The sequence below is a fragment of the Balaenoptera musculus genome, chromosome 9, assembly GCF_009873245.2.
Source record: "Balaenoptera musculus isolate JJ_BM4_2016_0621 chromosome 9, mBalMus1.pri.v3, whole genome shotgun sequence".
Taxonomy (NCBI): Eukaryota; Metazoa; Chordata; class Mammalia; order Artiodactyla; family Balaenopteridae; genus Balaenoptera; species Balaenoptera musculus.
Window position 1 is genome coordinate 91,712,769 of NC_045793.1, and position 21,581 is coordinate 91,734,349.

The 21,581-nt window shown below is 40.9% G+C and overlaps 1 protein-coding gene across 1 annotated transcript in view; it reads left to right on the forward strand.

Moving 5' to 3' along the window:
* SLC26A4 (solute carrier family 26 member 4) overlaps positions 1 to 21,581 on the forward strand; it is a 46,881-nt gene that overhangs the window by 15,174 nt on the left and 10,126 nt on the right. Inside the window, 11 exon segments of the mRNA XM_036863917.1 lie at positions 1,106 to 1,258; positions 1,365 to 1,447; positions 5,323 to 5,470; positions 7,524 to 7,637; positions 11,458 to 11,535; positions 11,677 to 11,772; positions 12,942 to 13,048; positions 15,295 to 15,364; positions 19,892 to 19,955; positions 19,958 to 19,983; positions 20,906 to 21,001. Coding sequence (XP_036719812.1) covers positions 1,106 to 1,258; positions 1,365 to 1,447; positions 5,323 to 5,470; positions 7,524 to 7,637; positions 11,458 to 11,535; positions 11,677 to 11,772; positions 12,942 to 13,048; positions 15,295 to 15,364; positions 19,892 to 19,955; positions 19,958 to 19,983; positions 20,906 to 21,001 — 1,035 coding nt within the window.

Consider the following 21,581-nt stretch of genomic DNA (forward strand, 5'->3'; position numbering starts at 1 on the left):
AAAAATAGGCAGTGAAAGTCCAAGAGGCTTCCTACAAGTCAGATTCTCGAACTCTTGTTCAAGCACTTGGTGGCATGTATTTTGCTTGCACAGTAGCTTCTCCTCTCATTCCCTTACTCTTGAATGTTTTCCAAAGAGGTGGAGGTTGCTGGCAAGATGACTCCTACATTACTCAGTGAGCACTATACATAACTGTTACCAGATTGTTGTTATAATTATTTTAAGTAATATTTTATCTTCATATAAAAATATATCTATAAAGGGACTCATTCAAAGAAAGGTAACCTTCACTGGGAGATTAGTCGTCTCGAAGAATTGAGGAATACCTTCTAAAGTCATGCCTTCTACAGGACTGAAGTTCCTATAACAAAGATATTAGTGTTCTCCTCCGGGATTCTTCCTTGCTAATCTCCCTTGATTCCCAGAAACCTCCTATTTACAAAACAAAACTAGTTTTTCTTGAGCTGTCTTGTCTGTCCACTTGGAAAGAGTTAGTTTTATTTAAGTCACCTTAGTTCAAGTTTGAACTAAGTACCAAATTAATTTCCAAAAATTTATACTTGACCTATATATCAATTCAATAGCTTTTCTTTGCCATAAAGAATGGATTAGTCCGTATGTATCTACATATGAAGAATTTTAGGGATTTTTATCCTCACCTGTATCATTCAGGTTTAGTGAAGAGCTTTACCTAAAATATTGGTTAACTGGGACTTTTGGTTTATCAGTTTTTAATCTCAATAATACATATCAACATGGTGAAAATTAGGTCACTTAATAGCACCTGTAAAACCACTTAAGCTATAAACTTTTAAAGCCCTTCTGCAAGCAAAAGACAGTATATAATGATATATTTTCTTTTAAAATATCCCATTCTTATTGTAAAAAATACAGTTAAGCAAAAATAAGAAAACAGAAATCACCCATACTTTTACCACTTCAAGTTAACCATCATTAATAACTTGGTATATATATTGCAAAGATTGGATGTCAATGGTCTGTATATTAACCAACACATTTTTATAATTTTACATGAAATTAAGTGCTCTTTGATGATGATATGATTTTTCATATGGGAAGTATATAAAAAAATTTCTTTTTACAGACTCTAATTGAGATTTTTCAAAATATTGGTAACACTAATCTTGCTGATTTCATTGCTGGATTACTCACCATTATCATCTGTATGGCAGTTAAGGAATTAAATGATCGATTTAAACACAAAATCCCAGTCCCTATTCCTATAGAAGTGATTGTGGTAAGTAGAATGTGTAATTAGAAAATTCAGCATTAATTAGTTTGATAAGAAAGGAATTGTTAAAACAAATGGACTTTTTTTTTTAACCTCTTTTGTTTTATTTCAGACAATAATAGCTACTGCCATTTCATATGGAGTTGACCTGGAAAAAAACTATAACGCTGGCATTGTTAAGTCCATCCCAAGTGGGTGAGTATGGAGTTCCTCTTAGGCAATACTAATATATTGTCAGTGCTTTCTGTTTAAATGAAACTTAAGCTTCATTTCATTGGTCTTATTTGTGTGTGATCTTAAAGAAATATCCATTTGTGCAAACTATCAGATAAACAGTATGTGTGTAGATAAAGATCAAGCCATTTGTTTAAAAGCGACCCGCATATGCTCTCTCTTTTTCTTTATGTTCTTAAAACGTGGCAGGACATGCACTTTTAACGCCAGATTCCTGATTTAAACTCACATATACAATTACAGTATACTGTACATACTGTAGAATCATGGTTAGTAACATTTATTGTACTGAGAACAATCTGCTTAAAGAAAAAGGGACGTCTGGCCTAAATTCTCCTCCATTTAGTTTAATCCATCTTAGATAATAATTATATCATTTGTGCCTATAACTAAAGTGCATTATCTCTAAGGGAGGTTTGATATATTTGATAGTTTGATGAAGTAAAAGAGTAAAGAACTAAGGTTCTTTGTCTACTTCTGTCACCATCTAGTCCTGTGGCCCTGGCAGGTTCTCCTGTGACACAAAGAGAATGACAAACCACCGAAATCTCAACTTGAACTTGCTGTAAAGCACCAATGAGATCGCTCATAAAGTGCAAAGTGGACCAAGGGCCCTACAGTATAATTCGACCATATGACATTGAAAAAGAAACCCAGATGTTTACTACATTTGTAACATAAATTTATAGCATCTATGACTAGACTTGCTGTTAGATAACTAGGAAGTACTGGTTTCCCCTCCCTTAATAACAGCTGAGGGACCTGTAACAGTGTTTCTCATGCTCTTAATAGAAACTCCTCAGGCCAGCTCAGTCCCGGGGCTTATTCCACAGGGAACTGCTGCCTTGCCATTGGGTTAATCTTATGATTTCTTCTAATCTGTTCAAAAAAAAAAAAGAAAAAGAAAAATTACATCTGGCTACATGGGGCTTAACTTACATATCATCCTTTCTGGTGTTTCTCAAACTCATTTTTTTTAAGAATCACATGAGGCCCTTATTAACACAGATTCCTAGTTCCAACCCCGAACCTATGGAATCAGGCTTTCCAGAGGAGGGGCCTGGGAATTAATATTTTTCAAACGGGCTTCAAGTGATTCTAATGCTCAGGTAAGTTTGGGAAACTTTACATTAGAGGATCAACATTTTGATAATGAATCCTAATGCTGGTATATAAATTTAGTGATAAAAAGATGCAGTGTGGCTATTTGAGTTATGGCGTTTTCACCCTAACAATTAGATTATTTGAGTAGTTATAAACAGCTACATAAATAATATATTTTATAGATCCCTGCTGTCAGGCTTCCTAGGGTGTAACTCTTAGAGGAGGTCCATAGCAAATGCCCTGTCCCATAAGTCCATGTTCTATTAATAGATTTAGGGAACTCATTTTTGCTGCCCTAAGTCAGCGGTCCCCAACCTTTTTGGCACCAGGGACCGGTGTCATGAAAGGCAATTTTTGCACCGACGGGGGTGGGGGGTCGGGTGGGGCGGGGGATGGTTCAGGCGGTAATACAAGCGATGGGGAGCAGCAGATGACGCTTCGCTCGCTCGCCCGCCACTCAGCTCCGTGCACAGGTACCGGTCCGTGGCCCGGGGCTTGGGGACCCCCGCCCTCCATGATCCCTTCTGACCCTATCCAGAGCTTTCCTGGCTGCTCTCCTGCTGAGAATGGATCTCTAGCCTCTTGCTCTTGGGTTAGTCAAGCTGCATCCTCTGACAGACTGCCTGGTGTGATTGGTCAGCTGACCTAACCTGCCTGGCCCCCAGGACTCAAAGCTTCTCCCCAAGGGCAGTGATCCCATTTGTCTTGTGCAACTTTTTGATAGCACTGAACCAAGTCTAATAACGTTAACAAACCTGAAAAAGAAAGGGTGCTGTGGAGAGATTGGAGAAGGGCAGGGAAAGGAGAGAAAGATGAGTAGGACGAAAGGAGGAGGAACAAAGAGAAACACTGTGCTACCCACCTCTTCATCCCCTCCCCACGTCAATCCCCCAATAAGGGAGTAAAAGCACGGCCGCCGCCGGCAGCTTCCTTTTGTCCCATTGAGGGCCAATGCCATATGTCAGTATCGCTCAGTGCCCAGTGACACTGTCCCCAAAACTGTGACCACTTGCCCTACTTCCCTACTCCCTTGCTTGGCCAAATATACAATTTCTGCAAGTCCGGTCAGCTTCTGAGTATCCCACTAGGATTCACCTAAACGAGGAGCCTTCATTCTCTCACTGACCCTTTTCCTTTTTTGTTGTTGTCTTTTGTTTTTTAAATTTTACTTTTTGGCCGCACCGCAGGGTATGTGGGATCTTAGTTCCCAGACCAGGGATTGAACCTGCGCCCCCTGCATGGGAAGCCCGGAGTCCTAACAACTGGACTGCCAGGGAAGTCCCATCACTAACCTTTTTCTTAACCAGCAGGCTCTAAGCGGGTCAGTCAGATCTTGTGACCCAGGAAATCATCTAATATCTAACATTCATACCTGGACCTACTAAATGACCTTGAGCAGATCATTTCACTTTTCTGGGCCCCAGTTCCGGTATCAACAAAAAGAGAGGTAGATTCAACAATTTCTAGGATATTAGATTAGGATATTAATTTGGATAATATTAAGATATTAGCTGGCTCTGGATTTCTATTGTTTTCTATAAGAATCTTATTTCTACTTTACTACTTCCCTCTAATTATAGGCGGAAAAAAATATAGTTTCCTATTAAAGGAACTTCAGGTGTGAGGTAGGTCAGGGAGATTGGCTTTTGTTTTTGTTTTTTGGCCAGGGACCTCTGGAATTACACCATACGGATAGTAATCAAGATATAGGTACAAGAAAGGAATCCACCCCCCACCCCGATTTTCATATCGGGGGACGATTGCAGGCTTATAAACTTGTAGATTTATTTCTTTATACAGTTGGTAGAGTAGCTCTGGTTTTGTCAAACAGTAACTGTTTGATCTCGCAACTGTTGGGATGTCTTAATCATTGTGACTTTGGAGCATTATGATAATTACATACATTTAATCTTTTTTGGACTCAAGAAGATTTTAAATATCATGGCTCTTAGAATGGATTTTCCACTTAGCTCTTTTAGCATCTTACATTCTTTGTCTCTTTAACAGACCTGACCTCGCCTTGTACAGGGTGAATCTCATTTTATGGCTAGGATATCTTAAATTCAAAGACCTTTAAGATGAAATTGTGTAAGGAGAAACACTAATGTGTGAAATGGCACAGCATGGGATTGTATGGTATTAAAAAATCAGTAATGGGGCTTCCCTGGTGGCGCAGTGGTTGAGAGTCTGCCTGCCAATGGAGGGTATATGGGTTCGAGCCCTGGTCTGGGAGGATCCTGCATGCCGCGGAGCAACTGGGCCCGTGGGGCACAACTAGTGAGCCTGCGTGTCTGGAGCCTGTGCTCCGCAACGGGAGAGGCCACAGCAGTGAGAAGCCCGCGCACCGCGATGAAGAGTGGCCCCGCTCGCCACAACTGGAGAAAGCCCGCGCACAGAAACGAAAAAAACCTAACACAGCCAAAAATAAATAAATAAATTTATTAAAAAAAAAAATTGGTAATGACAGGCTTTTCTTGTCAGAGTGTAGATAAGGCAGCATCTGTAAGCTCTCAAATAGGGGACAAAGGAATCAGCCAGTGAGATAGCACCTACTTCTGATTGAAACCTGTAAAAGCAGGTGCTACCACTTATGCATCTCACGTACCTCTTGCCCTCTTGGATCAAGTCCTTTCATTTCTGACTTGTGGCTGGGTTGACAGAGCATTTGGTGAGGTGGGGGAAGAGCACTATGGTCAAATTTTCACAGCATTTTTCATTTAAAAACTCACTAGGTTTTTGCCTCCAGCGATTCCATCTGTGAGTTTGTTTTCTGAGATGCTGACTGCATCATTTTCCATCGCTGTGGTCGCTTATGCCATTGCAGTGTCTGTAGGAAAAGTATACGCCATCAAGTATGATTACACCATCGATGGGAACCAGGTATGGTCACTCTTTTGCTGAACTGGTTTTGTAGGGCTGAAAATAAGAAGAAAACATAAATGGGAAAGATTTTTGTTGTCTGCTAAAGAAGGGATTGGTTTCTTCCACCCCTCTTTATTGAGTTGGTTTCTCTCCTGTGTGTGCTAATTTGAAATTATTTTGAAATATGCATGTTGTATCACTTAATTTTTAAAATATATTTTACTGTTTCTTTATCCATATTTTATTATATGTCTCTGAAAGATAAGCATGTAAAAAGCAATCGTGATACATCATCATATCTAAAAAACTAGCTGTAATTCCCTAATACCATCTAATATCCAGTCAGTTTTCAGGTATAACCACAATATCATTATCACAACTAAAAAAATTAACAATAATTCCTTGATAATATCAACTATCTAGTCAGTTTTCAGATTATCTTAAAAAGTTTTTTTAAACAGTTGATTTGTCTGGTTAAGTATCCAAACAAGCTCCATGTGTTGTATTAGCTTGATACATCTCTTTTTTGTTTTACATTTTTTAACAAATTTTTTTTTTAATTGGGGTATAGTTGATGTACTATATTATATAAGTTTCAGGTGTACAACATAGTGATTCACAAGCTTTAGAGGTTATACTCCATTTATAGTTCTTAGAAAATATTGGCTATATTCCCTGTGCTGTATGCATCACTTTACTTTTTTTTAAAATTAATTTTTATTGGAGTATAGTTGCTTTACAATTTTGTGTTAGTTTCTACTGTACAGCAAAGTGAATCAGCTATACGTATACATATATCCCCTCTTTTTTGGATTTCCTTCCCATTTAGGTCACCACAGAGCATTAACTAGAGTTCCCTATGCTATACCGCATGTTCTCATTAGTTGTCTATTTTACACATAGTATCAATAGTGTATATGCATCACTTTACTTTTTAAGAAATAAGTTGAAGTAATCCTAATTTTTAAAAAGTTAATTCAGTTAGGTCATAAATAACATTTAAGCTTAACATATTAGATTGGAATAAGAATTCTTCATGTAATCTAGTATCGCCTGGTAATTTTTTTTTTAATGACAGCTATAATACGGCAAAACAGTGCAACAAACACCAATGATAATAGTTGTGACCACTTTAAATTGAGGTGGTTTATTGTGCAATTACAGGTTTCCCCTGCTACCCAAAAGTAGAGCGTTCCTATGAAAACTTTCTTAAGCAGAAATGGCAGGAAAGTGAAGAAGCAGTTACCTTAGGACACATCTTGCAAACAGATGCACAAAATCCATTTAGATGAAGCACAGGTGCTCACCAACACAGTTCAAAGCGATGGCGGCGCAATGCTGAGATGCTGAGTGTAGTTCCCGGGGGAGGAGCTTGGTGGTGCCACTCTCCCTACTTGGGGGCATGCTGCCTCTATAAGGGCTCGCTACAAAACAGATGGTTTTCGCCCTTTTTTGTAAAAGCGAAAAGCCCCTTGGGATTTCTTTCAGTTAGCAAAAACAGGTACTAACATAGGTCTTTCGTAAAAGCCAAGTGGCGTAAAGTGAACTTTTGAAAAGCAGGGGATACCTGTAATAGATACAGGACGTTTTTTGTAGCATCTGATACATTTACCAGGTGAGCTGATTTTCCACTGCTTGCAAATCTGCAAGTATGGTTGGTTTCTGAAAACACAGCATAGCAATTACAGCAGTTAAATGATTAGTACTCAATAAGAATAATAGCCCTCCTAATCATAATACACTTCATAGCAAATATCCAACCACAGAGAAAATATTTTATGTGAGAGTTACAGATATGCCACTCACCAGGAAGTGAAATAAGCATTTGAGCAAAAGATCAGTCAATCTTAAAAACAACTGAAAGCAGTGAAGCCTCTCTTAGGCTCTATGGAGCCAGAAGTCCCCATGTCTTCCAAGGGCCCCAAGCACCTTTAATGGTAAGAATTAAACTGGGACTCCCAGGCAGGGCGGGCTTGAGAGTTTGCTTTCTTAATGCTCTTCCTTAAACACTTGGCGAGGGTCTTGCAAAGATTTGATTTGTAGCATCACTGCCATCCAGTCTCTCTCTTAGGAATTCATTGCCTTTGGGATCAGCAACATCTTCTCCGGATTCTTCTCTTGTTTTGTGGCCACCACTGCCCTGTCCCGCACCGCCGTCCAGGAGAGCACTGGGGGAAAGACACAGGTATGTAACAGCGGTGTCGTAATATCCATCTAGAATGATGGAAAGAATGAGTCAGGGGAATGGTGGCTCAGAAAGGCTTGCACAAGAACTCAGCAGAATGATTAGCCTTTGAGAAAAGAGAAACTTGTACTTCCTGGTCTGATTCCACCCGGGGTCTCTCCATCTCCTTGACGGTGATCCATCCCCTCCCTGATAAACTCTTCCGCAGCAACATTTATGGTTTTCTGATGCAGCAAGTCTCAAACCATTTTGTGTCAGTGCTCAGCTGGCAGATAGCTCCACTTACTTGCTTTTCCAGGGACGATAACAGTTGACAAGGAATCAGTCATGAAGAATGCTGATTTTTACCAATTTGTTATCTGGGGATAGAGAAGGCCTAGTAAGAGCACTCTGTGGCTTAGTGAGTTATTATATTTTCAGGAAAATGAAAAGCTGTGTATTTACATTTCCTTTACAAGGATCAGGAGCTTCGTCCAGAGGCGTTGGGTTCCACAGAACAAGTTTGCTAGCCAAGGATATTTTTGTTGTAACATTTTGGCATTTCTTCCTGAGCAAGACTTTTGTTCCTAAAGTTCTGAATGTGGGTTTCATCTTGCCTTTTAAATGTGGTTTTTAAGTTGTTGCCTTCCCCCAAACCAGCATCCAAGTTAATCTCTGGAAAACTCCTCCTTCAATGGGCCAGAAAGCTCAGGAGCTGTTCTCAGGCCATTCTTTCCAGCAGGACATGAGTCAGCTAGGCCAAACCAAGTAGATGGGGGTGAGGGGCAGCTCAGGAATTGTGTTTCTGTTATGCCTGAAGAGTTTTCTCATCCCAACACAGAAAGAAATATTATTTAAGAGTAAAAAGTACATTGAGACTATAAAGGAGAACAACAAATCCAAGGTGAATAGGGTAACACACACACACACACACACACACATATACACACATACACACACAGAGAGAGTCTTCAAATAGGGTTTTTTAAGGTAGAGACACTTACAAATAAGTACAAAAGAGAGAAACTGAGAAAATGAATGACTCCAACAAAGAAGTTGCCCAGGGGGAGCCTGAACTGTCCCCAAGGTGCCCATGATGCTCCTTTACCATTTATAAAGGATCTTGGTGACAGGGTCAGAAGAACTGGCCTCTTCCAATTTCTTGGCTCCCATTCAACAAAAATTTAGTCTAAATTTTCAGAATTTTTCTGTTTAAAATTGAGTTTTCTTTGCTTTTTTCTGCAAACATTTCCAGCTTTGTGAGAGCAAATAAAACAATACAGCCTCAAAAAAAAAAACAATACATCCTCAAACAGGAAGCATAACCAGAGATCTGTGGTCAAGGGGAAGAGGTTGGAGGTGATTGCCAGAGTTGTACCTGTGGTTCAGGGGGTAGCTGTCAGCAGTGAAATTTTCTGCTGCTTCCACTGGAGATGGGGCCCTGACAAGCTCTCCAGGGCACATGGCTGTAAGTGGGTGCAGGCAGAACCCCAAGTGCTGATGTCCATTCTCTGCTGTTACTTCCAGGCTGAAATGGGCACAGTCCCGTCCATCCTCCCCTCCCCTCCTAAGAATGCCCATGTAAAGTGATTCCTTGGCAGAGGGTTTGGGGATAATGGTGTTCTGGTAAGCTAATACCCCCTGCAACACACTGGCGTGTATTATATTTAGGAATGAAGGATGCCAGGATTTCAGTACTGAAGAATGAAACAAGCAGAGAAATAGCTTGATATTTAATTACTGAAATGTATACTAAGTTCTGGGATTAAAAGTCTAAGTGTCTGGACTGAAATCCAGGGACTTGTGACCAGCTGAACTGGCAGGTCTTCTCCTGTTGTGTGGCTTCTCATGTTTTTTTTTCATGTTGGAGCCTCAGTTTCTGCATCTATGCAATGGGGATAATAATCGTATCCACCTCATAGGGATGTTGTGAGGATTAAATAAGAAAATGTTTATAAAATCCTGGCACTCACTTGTAAATGTTGATGGTTCCGGTCATTAACTTCTCAAGGTAAGAATAGTGCCTTAGTACCTATGATACATACGTTGTACTTGACACATAAGAAGCACCCGGCATGTATTTGCTGAATGAATGAACAGAATCATAAGTGTTAGTGGACATCAACTGTTTTCAACACATCTACAGATTGTAGAAGAGCTCAACATTGCAACCTGTGCTTTCTCTCACCCCCATCTGACTCCTACTGATTCATGAAAAAGTAATTATGATGACAAACTATTCCCTAGCTCTGGTTACCCTCTCACTTAAGAGAAGAATTAATTTTCTAGTAACTGAATCTGCTCATAGATATGAAATCTACAGCATTTCCTGCAAAATAAGTAATTTTCCTTTATAAATTAAGTACAAGTAATGGGTTCCCTCACAGATTTTAAAATAGTAACCAAAATTAGTCTTGGTCCCCATAATTGGAGGCTAATGACTTCCTATCCTCAGTGAGTAGGTGGCCACCCTCCTGGCATGAGTTGGGCAGCCGGCTGTGGTCCCTGTCCCCAAATCTCCATCCCTCTCACCAATCCACAGAGCCCTACATCCACAGTGAGATGCAAGTGCCTCATGATAGACAATGAATGTTGGTTAAGTAATTGCGTAGAAGAAAGGAAGGAAAGGAGGGAAGGAGGGAGGAAGGATACCAGCTTCTCTGCTTAGGTAGGAGAGGGGAAAGCTCACCAAGGTACTGGGAACCCAGAGGTGTGGTGCTGGGAGATAACAAATTGCCTAGAAAAGGGGATCTGGCTGGACAGAGCAGACTTTTCAGTGAGTCATATACATAATATCGCCTCAGTCTGGCCTACGTATCCTCTGAACATGACTGAGCAATTTGCCAGCTGGAGTGAATGAGCGTGGATATGATATTTCCTTAAGTTTTCAGACTTTTAATTTCTATTGGCTTTATGTGTCTCCTTGAAGGCAAACATCTTGCACTAGGGCAGTACTTGGGCCCAGGGCAACCTTCTCTGCTGCTTCCTCTCTGGTCGCTTTGCTTCTGGCTCCCTGTCTCCTTCTCTCCTTTGTTTCAGAGCTACTAGGCCTCACCTCGGCCAGGCCCCAGCTGTCTCAGCAGAGAACCCATTGGTCATCTAATCACAACAGAGAGTAGTCCCCACCCCCTCAGCCTCTCTCCTAACTAGTTACGGATCTTAGGAGAGCTTTTTTGCCAGCGAAGGTAAAGTTTCTGAAGCTTCCTTGACTCCTGCTACTGCCCACCCTAACTCGGGCTGCTTGTGGGGCAAAGCTCTGAGCCTGCATCCGTGCAGCTGTGGGAGGATGCGGGAGACATGGTCCCACCTCTCAGCAGGCTCGTGTGGCATTCTGAATCTGCAGAAAGACTGGTAAATTTATTTTCTCTGAGATTATCATGGCAACCACGTATACAAAGTGTTATCTGAATTGTTATCAGGTTGCTGACTCCATAATGCAGCAGAATCAGTTTTGTGCTATGAGAATTTATTTCCCAAGAACGTTACAAGGATCTGTTGTCCGGGAAGGGGGATGGGCCCTGTTTCCTCAAATGGCAAATGACTAGAAGTTTGGCCTCTTGAATTGACACCAAAAGTATAGGTCTGCAATGTATCCAAGTGCGATCCAGGCTTTACTCTAGCAGACTCAGGGTCCACATTTTCTTTAATTTCTCTGCCATAGCTACTAAATGTATGGTTTTAGCAAATAATTCTCACTTGTCTCAACAGTATTGAGCAGAAGGGGGGAAGTTGGGAAGTGTCACGTGTGCCCATGAACAGGCTCTTGCATGCATGTGTCCAGCAAGCACACGTCCAGAGGGGGCAGGACGGACCCTGGTTATGGGACACGTATGTCTTTCAGGTTGCCGGCATCATCTCGGCTGGGATTGTGATGATCGCCATCGTTGCCCTGGGGAAGTTTTTGGAACCCTTGCAGAAGGTATAACCCTGCTTCTCGCCACACCGATTACACACTTCCCCTTCACTGCTCTGCCACTGGAGAAATAACAGGGGATTTAGAAGTCATCACATGGAAAACCATTCCCCTGAATAACTCAGCCTTCCCTGTCTCTCTTGGCAGTCGGTCTTGGCAGCTGTTGTAATCGCCAACCTGAAGGGGATGTTTATGCAGGTGTGTGACATTCCTCGTCTGTGGAGGCAGAATAAGACTGATGCTGTAAGTCACTTACCATCCATTTTTCTCTGAAATAAGAGTTGCTTCTTATATGCTTCTTGCCATATTATTACATCCCCTTATCTCCTACGTCTTACTTGCATTTTGGGAACCAGAGCAGAAATTAGAATTTTGTGGATAAGCCAAAGCTGGGAAGTCTTCCACATGAGCTGTGATTTGTGAAGGTCCTGTATCTCTGGGAAGATCAATATCCAGCAAGAATCCCATATGAGCTCCTTCGTATGCCCTTGGCCTTCTAAAGCCAAAAAACAAACAACAATTTTTTTAAAAACCCTCTAATTTAGAAAGACAAACAAAACAAAAACAAAGCAAAAACAAAATACGAAACCCCACGTTGATTATAATTTTGATTAAAGTAACCTTTACAAGTCTTCTGAGGGATTGTTAGAAAAAAAAAAAAAAAAAGAAGCTAAACCCTTCAGAGTTCTGCCCTAATTTAAACCAGAACAGATAAAAAGAATGGGAAAACTCCCTATATATCTATATGGAAAGATCTCCAAGACAAATTGTGAAGTAAAAAAGAGACCAGTGCAAAATGGAAGAGTGTGTATAACACACTAAAAGAAGGGAAAATAATATATGCTTTGTAGTCATATTTGCTTGTATTTGCCAAAAGAAATGCTGGAGAAAAGTGTGCACATGTGTGTACACACACACACACACACACACACACACAGAAATAAACGAGGACACAAGAAAGGAGAGTGGTTGGGAATGGATGGAGAAAGGAGAGAGTTGCAACCAAGATTTTTCACTGCACACTTTTTTTTCCGGCCGTGCCGTGCAGCATGCCAGATCTTAGTTCCCCGACCAGTGATCAAACCCGTGGCCCCTGCAGTGGAAGCGCAGAGTCTTAACCACTGGACTGCCGGGAAGTCCCACTGCACACCTTTTTAATACTAATTTTATTTTGAACCATGTCAATATATTACCTATTAAAAAATTAAATTTAAGAATATTTAAATGGAACAGCTGGCCTTTACTGGAAAGGGCAATTTCCACTTCCACTTAAAATATGCAATGAAGTCAGAATATTTTACAAAGCTGTAATTTGTTCGTGGACAATTGATCTTATTATTTTTACAGGTAATTGCTCACCTGATGGTACCTGATGAATTAACATAATTCCTTTCATTTCCATGTTTTCCTAGGTTATCTGGGTGTTTACGTGCGTAGCATGCATCATTCTGGGGCTGGACCTCGGTTTACTAGCTGGCCTTATATTTGGATTTCTGACTGTGGTCCTGAGAGTTCAATTGTGAGTAATATAAGATCCAGGTTATCTATAAACAGGACAACACACCCTGAGATTTCTTATATTTCTTTATTGTGATAAATACAATAAAAGCACTCCCTTTCATAATAGTTACTACATATTGAGTGCTTCTACAAATTAAGCGTATGGTGCTTTACACACATTATCATATTTAGTCTTCAAAAAAATCCTGTGAATAGGTTTTACTCTCCTCATTCTAGTAAGATAACTGAAGCTCAGAAAGGTTAAGAACCTTCCCCAAGATCAGCTCGTCAGTGGCAGAGACAGGATTTGAACCCAGATGTATCTCACCCCAAAATCTATGCACTTATTCACATGCTCTACTGCTATGCTCTCCTCCAAGTCATGGTAAGACTAAAAGATACATGATTCAGCAAAAGACTGAAGTTGCTGTGTCGTTTCTTTTTAAAATGAGATGATGTCTGAGAGGCACTGGGCCCAAGCCTTGGGCCCAGACAGCTGCTAAATATATTATAGCTCATTTTCTTTTGAAGCTAGTAACCCAGAAGTTATGTAACAACCCAGAACAGGAGACTTTAAAACAGTTGACTGTAGCCAAAATTCATTCAAATCTGCCAAATAAGGTATGTACCCAATAAGCCATACCAATTACGCGAAGTAGACATAATTAGGTCATCTGCAGAGTGAAAGCAGCAAAGACACAGTTCAAAGTAATGGAAAACAATCTGTGAGGCAGCCTAAAGGTGTATGTTTTTTCATTTGTTTTGTTTCGACTTTTAAAAAATTTTTTTATTAAAAAAAATCTTTTTTTTGGCCGCGAGGTTGGCAGGATCTTAGTTCCCCAACTGGGGATACACAGGCTCTCGGCAGTGAGACTGCGGAGTCCTAACCACTGGACTGCCAGGCATTCCCTTCTTTTGACCCTTGAGAGGTCTTTGGTAGATGCCCTTCTGGGTCTATGGAATTGTCTGAACAGAGAGAAGAAGCGTGCTTCTCTCCTTCCTCAAAACTTCTGTTATCTTCCCAGACTTCTGGTCCATTTTTTGCCTGCGCTTGGGCCATGAAGGAATACGAAACCTGGGGAAACCTCAACACGGGTGTCATCAACTTAGCATAAGTCCACCTTTCCCGTTCCACCAACCAATTATCCTTCCCTCCCTTCTTCCCTCCCCTGGCATGTTGGAGACTACCCAAACGCTTGTGTTTACTGCCTCAGCACCCTTAAATGGTTGCCCAAGGGCCCGAAAGAGTTCACAAGCGTCCAAAGTACCCAGTGTGCTACTGGGAAACACCTCAGAAACTCTCCTTGGAAGAGAGTTTTGTGCCCTGATGCCTCCGTGTTTACTTTTACTTGTGTGAGTGTGACTGGGGGAGAAGGGTTTTGCAGAGAAAGACTATACAGTTTCTAAGCTTTAAGTTAAAAATCGGCACTGCACAGCAAGCTGAGGAAAATCGGTGGCACCGTTTAGCTGCAGATTTGGTAACGAGGCTTTGAGCCAACAAAAAGCAGTATCCTCCACAGCATTTAATTTCCAGTAATTATAAGGCTGATCCAGAGAGCACATTGCTGAGTGTATCCTAAACAGACACTCTTTCTTCAGGAATTGTATTTAGCATATGTCCCTAGTCACACTTGAAGAATCATGGAATTTATGTGGTCGCATCAGAAACAGGAAATCAACAGTCTGGTGGATGGGAAGGACTTATGTCTGGTCCTCCCAGGCTCCTATTTCTATGAAATGAGACTAATTTGATCAGTGCAGACTCCCCATACTTCACCAGAAAGTTGCTATAACTCACAAGTAAGTTCTAGGCACCACGCCAGGCAATGAAGACCCATGGGTTAAAGATAGAGGCTGTGCTCCTCTTCCCTCCAGGGCCTTTTTGAACTTCTCTAAACAGTTGACTCACCAGTAAAAATGAGGATAATACTGCTGATCTTTCAGGGTTATGGTAGGGCTCAAATAAGATTTAACATGTGTGAAAGCTCTTTGCTTATCCTATAAAGTCTTACACATATGAAAGTATGGCGCTCATTACTTCTTGCAGGCATCAGAAATGAGGCACACTTCCTTCTTCTCCCCGAATCCTACACAAACACCGGCTGTTCCCTTCAGAGTTAGCTACCGGAAAATGTCATCTGCGATAGAGACAGAGTCCAAAAACACCCAAATTATGGGCTCTTTAGTATCTGTAATTTCTTCTAACTTTTTATTCCAAAATATGCCTGTTCCAAAAAATCCTGACCTTAATTTTTCTTCTTTCAGTCCCTCATGGAACAGCCTTGGAAGTATCCCTAGCACAGACATCTACAAAAGCACCAAGAATTACAAAAACGTAAGTGCCTTTGTGAGACATTGGCTGGACTTGGGTTTGCTAAGCTGGATTTTCAGGGGTTGCATATTTCTCCTTCAGTATGTTGGGGATAAGGTAGCCAAAAAGGGAGGCTACTTCTGTTGGGAAAGTCCAGAAGTCCACTGGGGGGTGTCAGGAAAACGTTCGATCCAGTGTGCCCTCTGATATCCTAGGCTTATGTGAATTTTGTCCATGCTAGTTAAAATGTCATTTTAATGTCAAACCATTGTACAGGGAATTTTAAAAAAAATAGGCAATTCAGTTATTTCCAGAAGTTGAACCAAAATTCTATTCCTCTGAGTGAAGGGTGTCAAAAGACACAAACTTCCAGTTATAAAATAAATAAGTCATGGGAATGTAATGTACAGTGTGAAGACCATAGTTAATAATACTGTATTGCATATTTGAAAGTTCCTAAGAGAGTAGATCTTAAAAGTTCTCATCACACAAAAAATTTTGTAACTATGTATGGTGACAGATGTTAACTAGACTTATTGTGGTGATCATTTTGCAATGTATACAAATATCAGGTTGTACACCTGAAACTAATATGTCAATTATAACTAAAAAAAAAAAAAGACAGCGCCTCAGAGACATCTAGGACAAAATAAAACATATGTTGTAACAACATTCCCAAAAGAGAAGAAGAGAAAAAAAACCAGACAAAATATTGAATAATTATCAAAACTTTCCCAAATTTGAGGAAAACCACAATGTACAAATCCAAAATGCCCACTGAACCCAATTAATGTACACACAAAAATCCACACCTAGAAACACTACAGTAACACTGCTGAAAGCCAAGATGTTAACAGCAATTTTTTAAGCAGCAAGAGGAAAAAAATTTCTATTTCTCTGCTATGTTATCCTTATCCTCTATGACACTGTCTGAAATCCCTGTAAGATTTTCTTCATTCAATTCTAAGAAGAGACGTTCATGTTCTCTGTCACAAAGAACCGTATTTGACATTTTTCTCTATCCTTGGAATTGGAAGAAATAATATATAATACAGAAAATAAAAAACGAAGAAAATAAACATTCCACGGATGGGCTTATGTTCCCTGCACATAAGAGTGCTTAGTGACCACCAGAAGGAACAAACATGAAAAAGCAGAGAAAGAAAGAAAATTCAAGGGGGCGGTCCAAGATGGATTCTGGAACAGGAAGATTCTGAACTCACCTCCTCCTATGGACACACCAAATCTACAGCTACATAAGGAATAATTCTCTCTGAAAAAGAACTGATAACTAGCTGAACAGCTCCTCCACAACAAGGGATAAAAGGGCCACATCGAAACAAGTAGGAGAGGCAGGGATGCAGTCTCGCCAAAACCCACCCCTGGCTCCACGTCCCACAATAGGGAGGAATGTCCTAAGTTTGGAGCTACTCCCTGAGGAGCAAGGGGTTTGTACCCCACATCCCTTGGGACCTGCACCAAAGCGTCGAGGCCCCCAAAATGTCTGGTTTTGGAAACCAATACGGCTTACATTCAGGGGCCCCGAGGGGACTGTGGGAATGTGAGATACTCCTTTGGAGGGGCTCACATGTGGGCTCACTCATCCTGGGACCCAGCACGAAGGCAGCAGTTTGAAAGTCCCTGGACTATATGTGAAGGAGATTCATTTGCTAATCTTAAAGCATCTGCCAGAGGGGCAAGGACCACTTGGGACTTGCTTCAGGGATGGAGGCACTGGCAAGTGCCATTTTTGCGCTCTCCCTGTACCTTGCTAGTGTAGGCGGGTGCACCCAGGCACAACCTCAATAAAGCCACAGGTCTGCTCCGCTCCCAGCACTCTTCTCTTGCGTCGCTAAAGCTGCAGCATGGCCCACCCTCAGCACTCTCCTGCAGCCATGCTAAAGCTGGTAGGTGAGCACAGTCCACACAAGGAACACCCCTTGGTTGCCTGGCCCTGGCGGCCCGAGGGCCTTGCATGCCTGGGCCCCACAGGACTGTAACAGTTGGAAAGATAGTTCTGGGCAGGCTACCACACCCAGGGTACTACAGAGATTGCAGACAAAACATACCCCAGTCCACCTGTGAAAAAGGCCCATTTATTTACCCCAGAGCTTTAACCTGAGTGACAGCCTTCAGGTTTGCCACACATATAGAGGCTACAGAAATGCTCTCAGGCAATGTAGGCAGGGAGACGTCATTCTCACACCCTCCCTTGGCCTCGCCACAGCTTGTGGTACCTCCCAGAAAGGAGTTCATCTGAAGCTCCGATTTTTGCAACCATCACCCAGGAGACACCTCCATGTCTCCTGAGGTCAGTAATTGTGGTTCCACAAGACTGTATATATTTTCATACTTTAAAAGCTGCTGCCTGAGGATCTGGCTTCCAATCAGTCTGAAACTAGATGCTGAATGAGATCCCTCCCCTTGGAACACTGACAGGTCTTGGCACACCATCAACAGCTGGGGCCTATCAAAAATAAACCAGGCTAGGGACTTCCCTGGTGGCGCAGTGGTTAAGAATGCGCTTGCCAATGCAGGGGACATGGGTTCGAGCCCTGGTCCGGGAAGATCCCAGATGCCATGGAGCAACTAAGCCTGTGTGCCACAACTACTGATCCTGCGCTTTAGAGCCCATGAGCCACAACTACTGAGCCCGCAAGCCACAACTACTGAGCCCACGTGCCGCAACTACTGAAGCCCACGCGCCTAGAGCCCGTGCTTCGCAACAAGAGAAGCCACCGCAATGAGAACCCTGTGCACCACAATGAAGATAGCCCCCACTTGCCGCAACTAGAGAAAGCCCGTGCGCAGCAACAAAGACCCAATGCAGCCAAAAAATAAATAAATAAATAAATAAAAATTTTTAAAAAAGAAAAAAAAAAGCCAGGCTAATTAGACAAGCACAAAGGTTTGAGAGACACCCAAGAGCTAGGGCAAGGTTGAAATATAAGGTTCATCTCCTATATACGCCACTCCTTCAAGACAGGAAGACTAGAATAGGTAGCCATTTTGCCTAACACATAGAAACAAACACAGAAAATCAAGCAAAATGAGGAATAAACAGCGGAATATGTTCCAAATGAAAGTACAAGACAAAATTTCAGAAAGAGACTTTAATGAAACAGAGATAAGTAATATACCTGATAAAGTGTTCAAAGTAATGGTTATAAAGGTGCTCAATGAATTCTGGAGAAGAATGGATGACCACAGTGAGAACTTCAACAAAGAGAGAGAAAATATAATAAGAAAGTACCTAACAGAAGTCAAGAGCTGAAGAATACACTAACTGAACTGAAAAATACACTAGAGGGGTTCAACAGCAGACTAGATGAAGCAGAAGAATGGATCAGCAACCTAGAAGACAGGACTCTGGAACTGACCCAAGCAGAACAGCAAAATGAAAAAAGAATTTTAAAAAGTGAGGATGGCTTAAGGGACCTATGGGACAACATCAAGCAGAATAACATTCACATTTAGGAGTCCCAGAAGGAAAAGAGAGAGACAGAAAGGGGCAGAGAAACTGTTTGAAGAAATAATGGCTGAAAATGTCCCTAACCTGGGGAAGGAAACATTCAGGTCCAGGAAATACAGAAAGTTCTAAATAAGATGAACCCAAAGAGATCTGTATCAAGACATTATAAATAAAATGTCAAAAGTTAAAGATAGAGAATCTTAAAGACAGCAAGAGAAAAATAACTTGTTACGTATAAAGGAACCCCCATAAGATTATCAGCTGATTTTTTAGCAGAAACTTTGCAGGCCAGAAGGAAGTTGCATAATATATTCAGAGTGCTGAAAGGACAAAACTTCCAACCAAGAAAACTCTACCTGGCAAGGTTGTCATTCAGAATTGAAGAAGAGATAAAGTGTTTTCCAGACAAGCAAAAGCTAAAGGAGTCAATCACCACTAAACTGGCTTTACAAAAATGTTAAAGGGATTTCTTTAAACTTAAAGTATAAAAATTCCATCCAAAAGCAGCAGAATACACATTCTTCCCAAGTGCACATGAAACATTCTCCAGGATAGATAATATATTAGGCTAGGTCACAAAGCAAGTCCAACCCATTTAAGAACATTGAAATCATATTAAACATCTTTTCTGACCACTATGATGTTAAACTAGAAATCAGTTACAAGAAGAAAACTGAAAAAAATGACAAATACATAGAGATTAAACAACATGCTATGAACAAACAATGGGTCAATGAAGAAATCAAAGGGGAAATAAAAAATTACCTTAAGACAAGTGAAAACGGAAACACAACATTCCAAAATCTATGGGATGCAGCAAAAGAAGTTCTAAGAGGGAAGTTCATAGCAATTCAGGCCTACCACAGGAAACAAGAAAAATCTCAAATAAACAATCTAACTTTACACCCAAAGGAACTAGAAAAAGAACAAACTCCTGTTAGAGGAAAGTTGAGGACTGCTGCCCAGCTTCTCTGAGCAATTGTCACTCGGCTCCTAGCTGAATAGCCAAAAACTTAACTGAGTATTTAAGGCATGAAATGATTTAACCTCAGAAAAAAAAATTTTTTTTTTAATGCTAGATTGAAGAACCTGAAGGAGTGAAGATTCTGAGATTTTCTAGTCCTATTTTTTACGGCAATGTTGATGGTTTAAAAAATGCATCAAGTCCACAGTAAGTATTTTGTCCCTAGAAATCTAGTTTCTAACTTCCTTTGAGACTTCATTCACTCTACAGGTATTTAAGGGGCTCAAACGTGGGCATAAGGTCCTATACCCTGTTCCCTTTGTACAGGGCATTAAGAATTATAACATCCTTGCCCTCAAATAACTTTCAATCTATTTGGGAATAGGAACAAACAATAATAACACGTATGTTAAAATTCAGGTAGCAATAACTATGCTGGACAAAACCACTAGAGATGTCTCCAGGCAGACTTTGAGTAAGTTCCAAGTAAGTAGTATAGACAGTAAGTGTTAAGATTTCACGGAAGGGAGTGATCCGGGTTAGGTGGACTGATCAGGCTTTGCGTGGTGGTTGGGCAGAAGGAAGGAGATTATGGCAGGTGTTTGGGAACTATATGAGCTGAGAGGAAAATGTGGGAATGTGTATTGGGCAGGGGGTGGGGGAGGGGGCAGTTGGAATAAAGGGTAAAAAGTATAAGTGGAATAGATAAGCAGGAAATTCTGGTCTTGAATTCCATGCTATGCTTCGAAGTTGGAGTTTGCCTCTAGATCAGTGTTTTCCTGAAGTTCAAAGGAATGTTCATAGACTTTGCAAAAACAAGGGCTTTGTCATGTCAAGCAAATTTGGAAAACACAGACTTAAAGCTAAAAAGGTTATTTTTTGCTGTTTTATTTTTTATTTTTTTTATTGTCTTGGAGTCTTCAATATGCTACTGCCTTCCCTGAGTCTCTGGGTGGGTGGGTTAGGGTGGCCTGGTAGTGGAGACCTCCATCGGACCTCAGAATTTCTTTTCTGGCAGGATATATCAGCGAATAATACCACTTGAGAAATAGCCTTTCCAGATAAAAATTGCCATTAATGAGCATTAGGAACCAGACGTTTTAACTAACTTGACATTTTTTTTCCAAAGGTTGGATTTGATGCCATTAGAGTGTATAATAAGAGGTTGAAAGCACTGAGGAAAATACAGAAACTCATCAAAAAAGGGCAATTAAGAGCAACAAAGGTGAGGCAACATCATTCTTTCCCCTCTGAAATTCTCTCATTTCTCAGATGAAATAAAAGCAGTTAGACTGTCTACAATTAAATATACCCTCTTTGGTACCCAGATGTGTACAAGCAGATGACATATGTATGATGGAGAACAGCTGAGTTGTTCTTTTAGGCAAGAGGGAAGGGGAGAGAATAAAATGAAATCAGCAGGGCTCCTTGGAAACAAAGGGTGAGATTTTTTTTTTTTTCCTATCATGAAATAAACCTTATTTTTACTGAAAGGAACAAATCAAGTGCTAATTCAATGCCAGAAAATTACTCACAACAGAAGGCAGTCGTAAGTTCATAAACTTTTAGAGCTACAGTAGTTACCTTTTATTCAAACTCTCTTGTCAATGTATCTCTTGGCTAAGTTCTACAATCTTCCAGAAATCAAACATTTCCTCTCTCCACTGCTCTTCCATTTTTCTTCCTAGAGAACATCAGAATTTGGGCTGAGATAAACCTTATTCCCTAAGAGTTCATCCTCTTGATATTTTGCTTACCAAGAAGCAGTTTGTAGAACTTTTAAGTCATTTTAGATTAATTGTTGA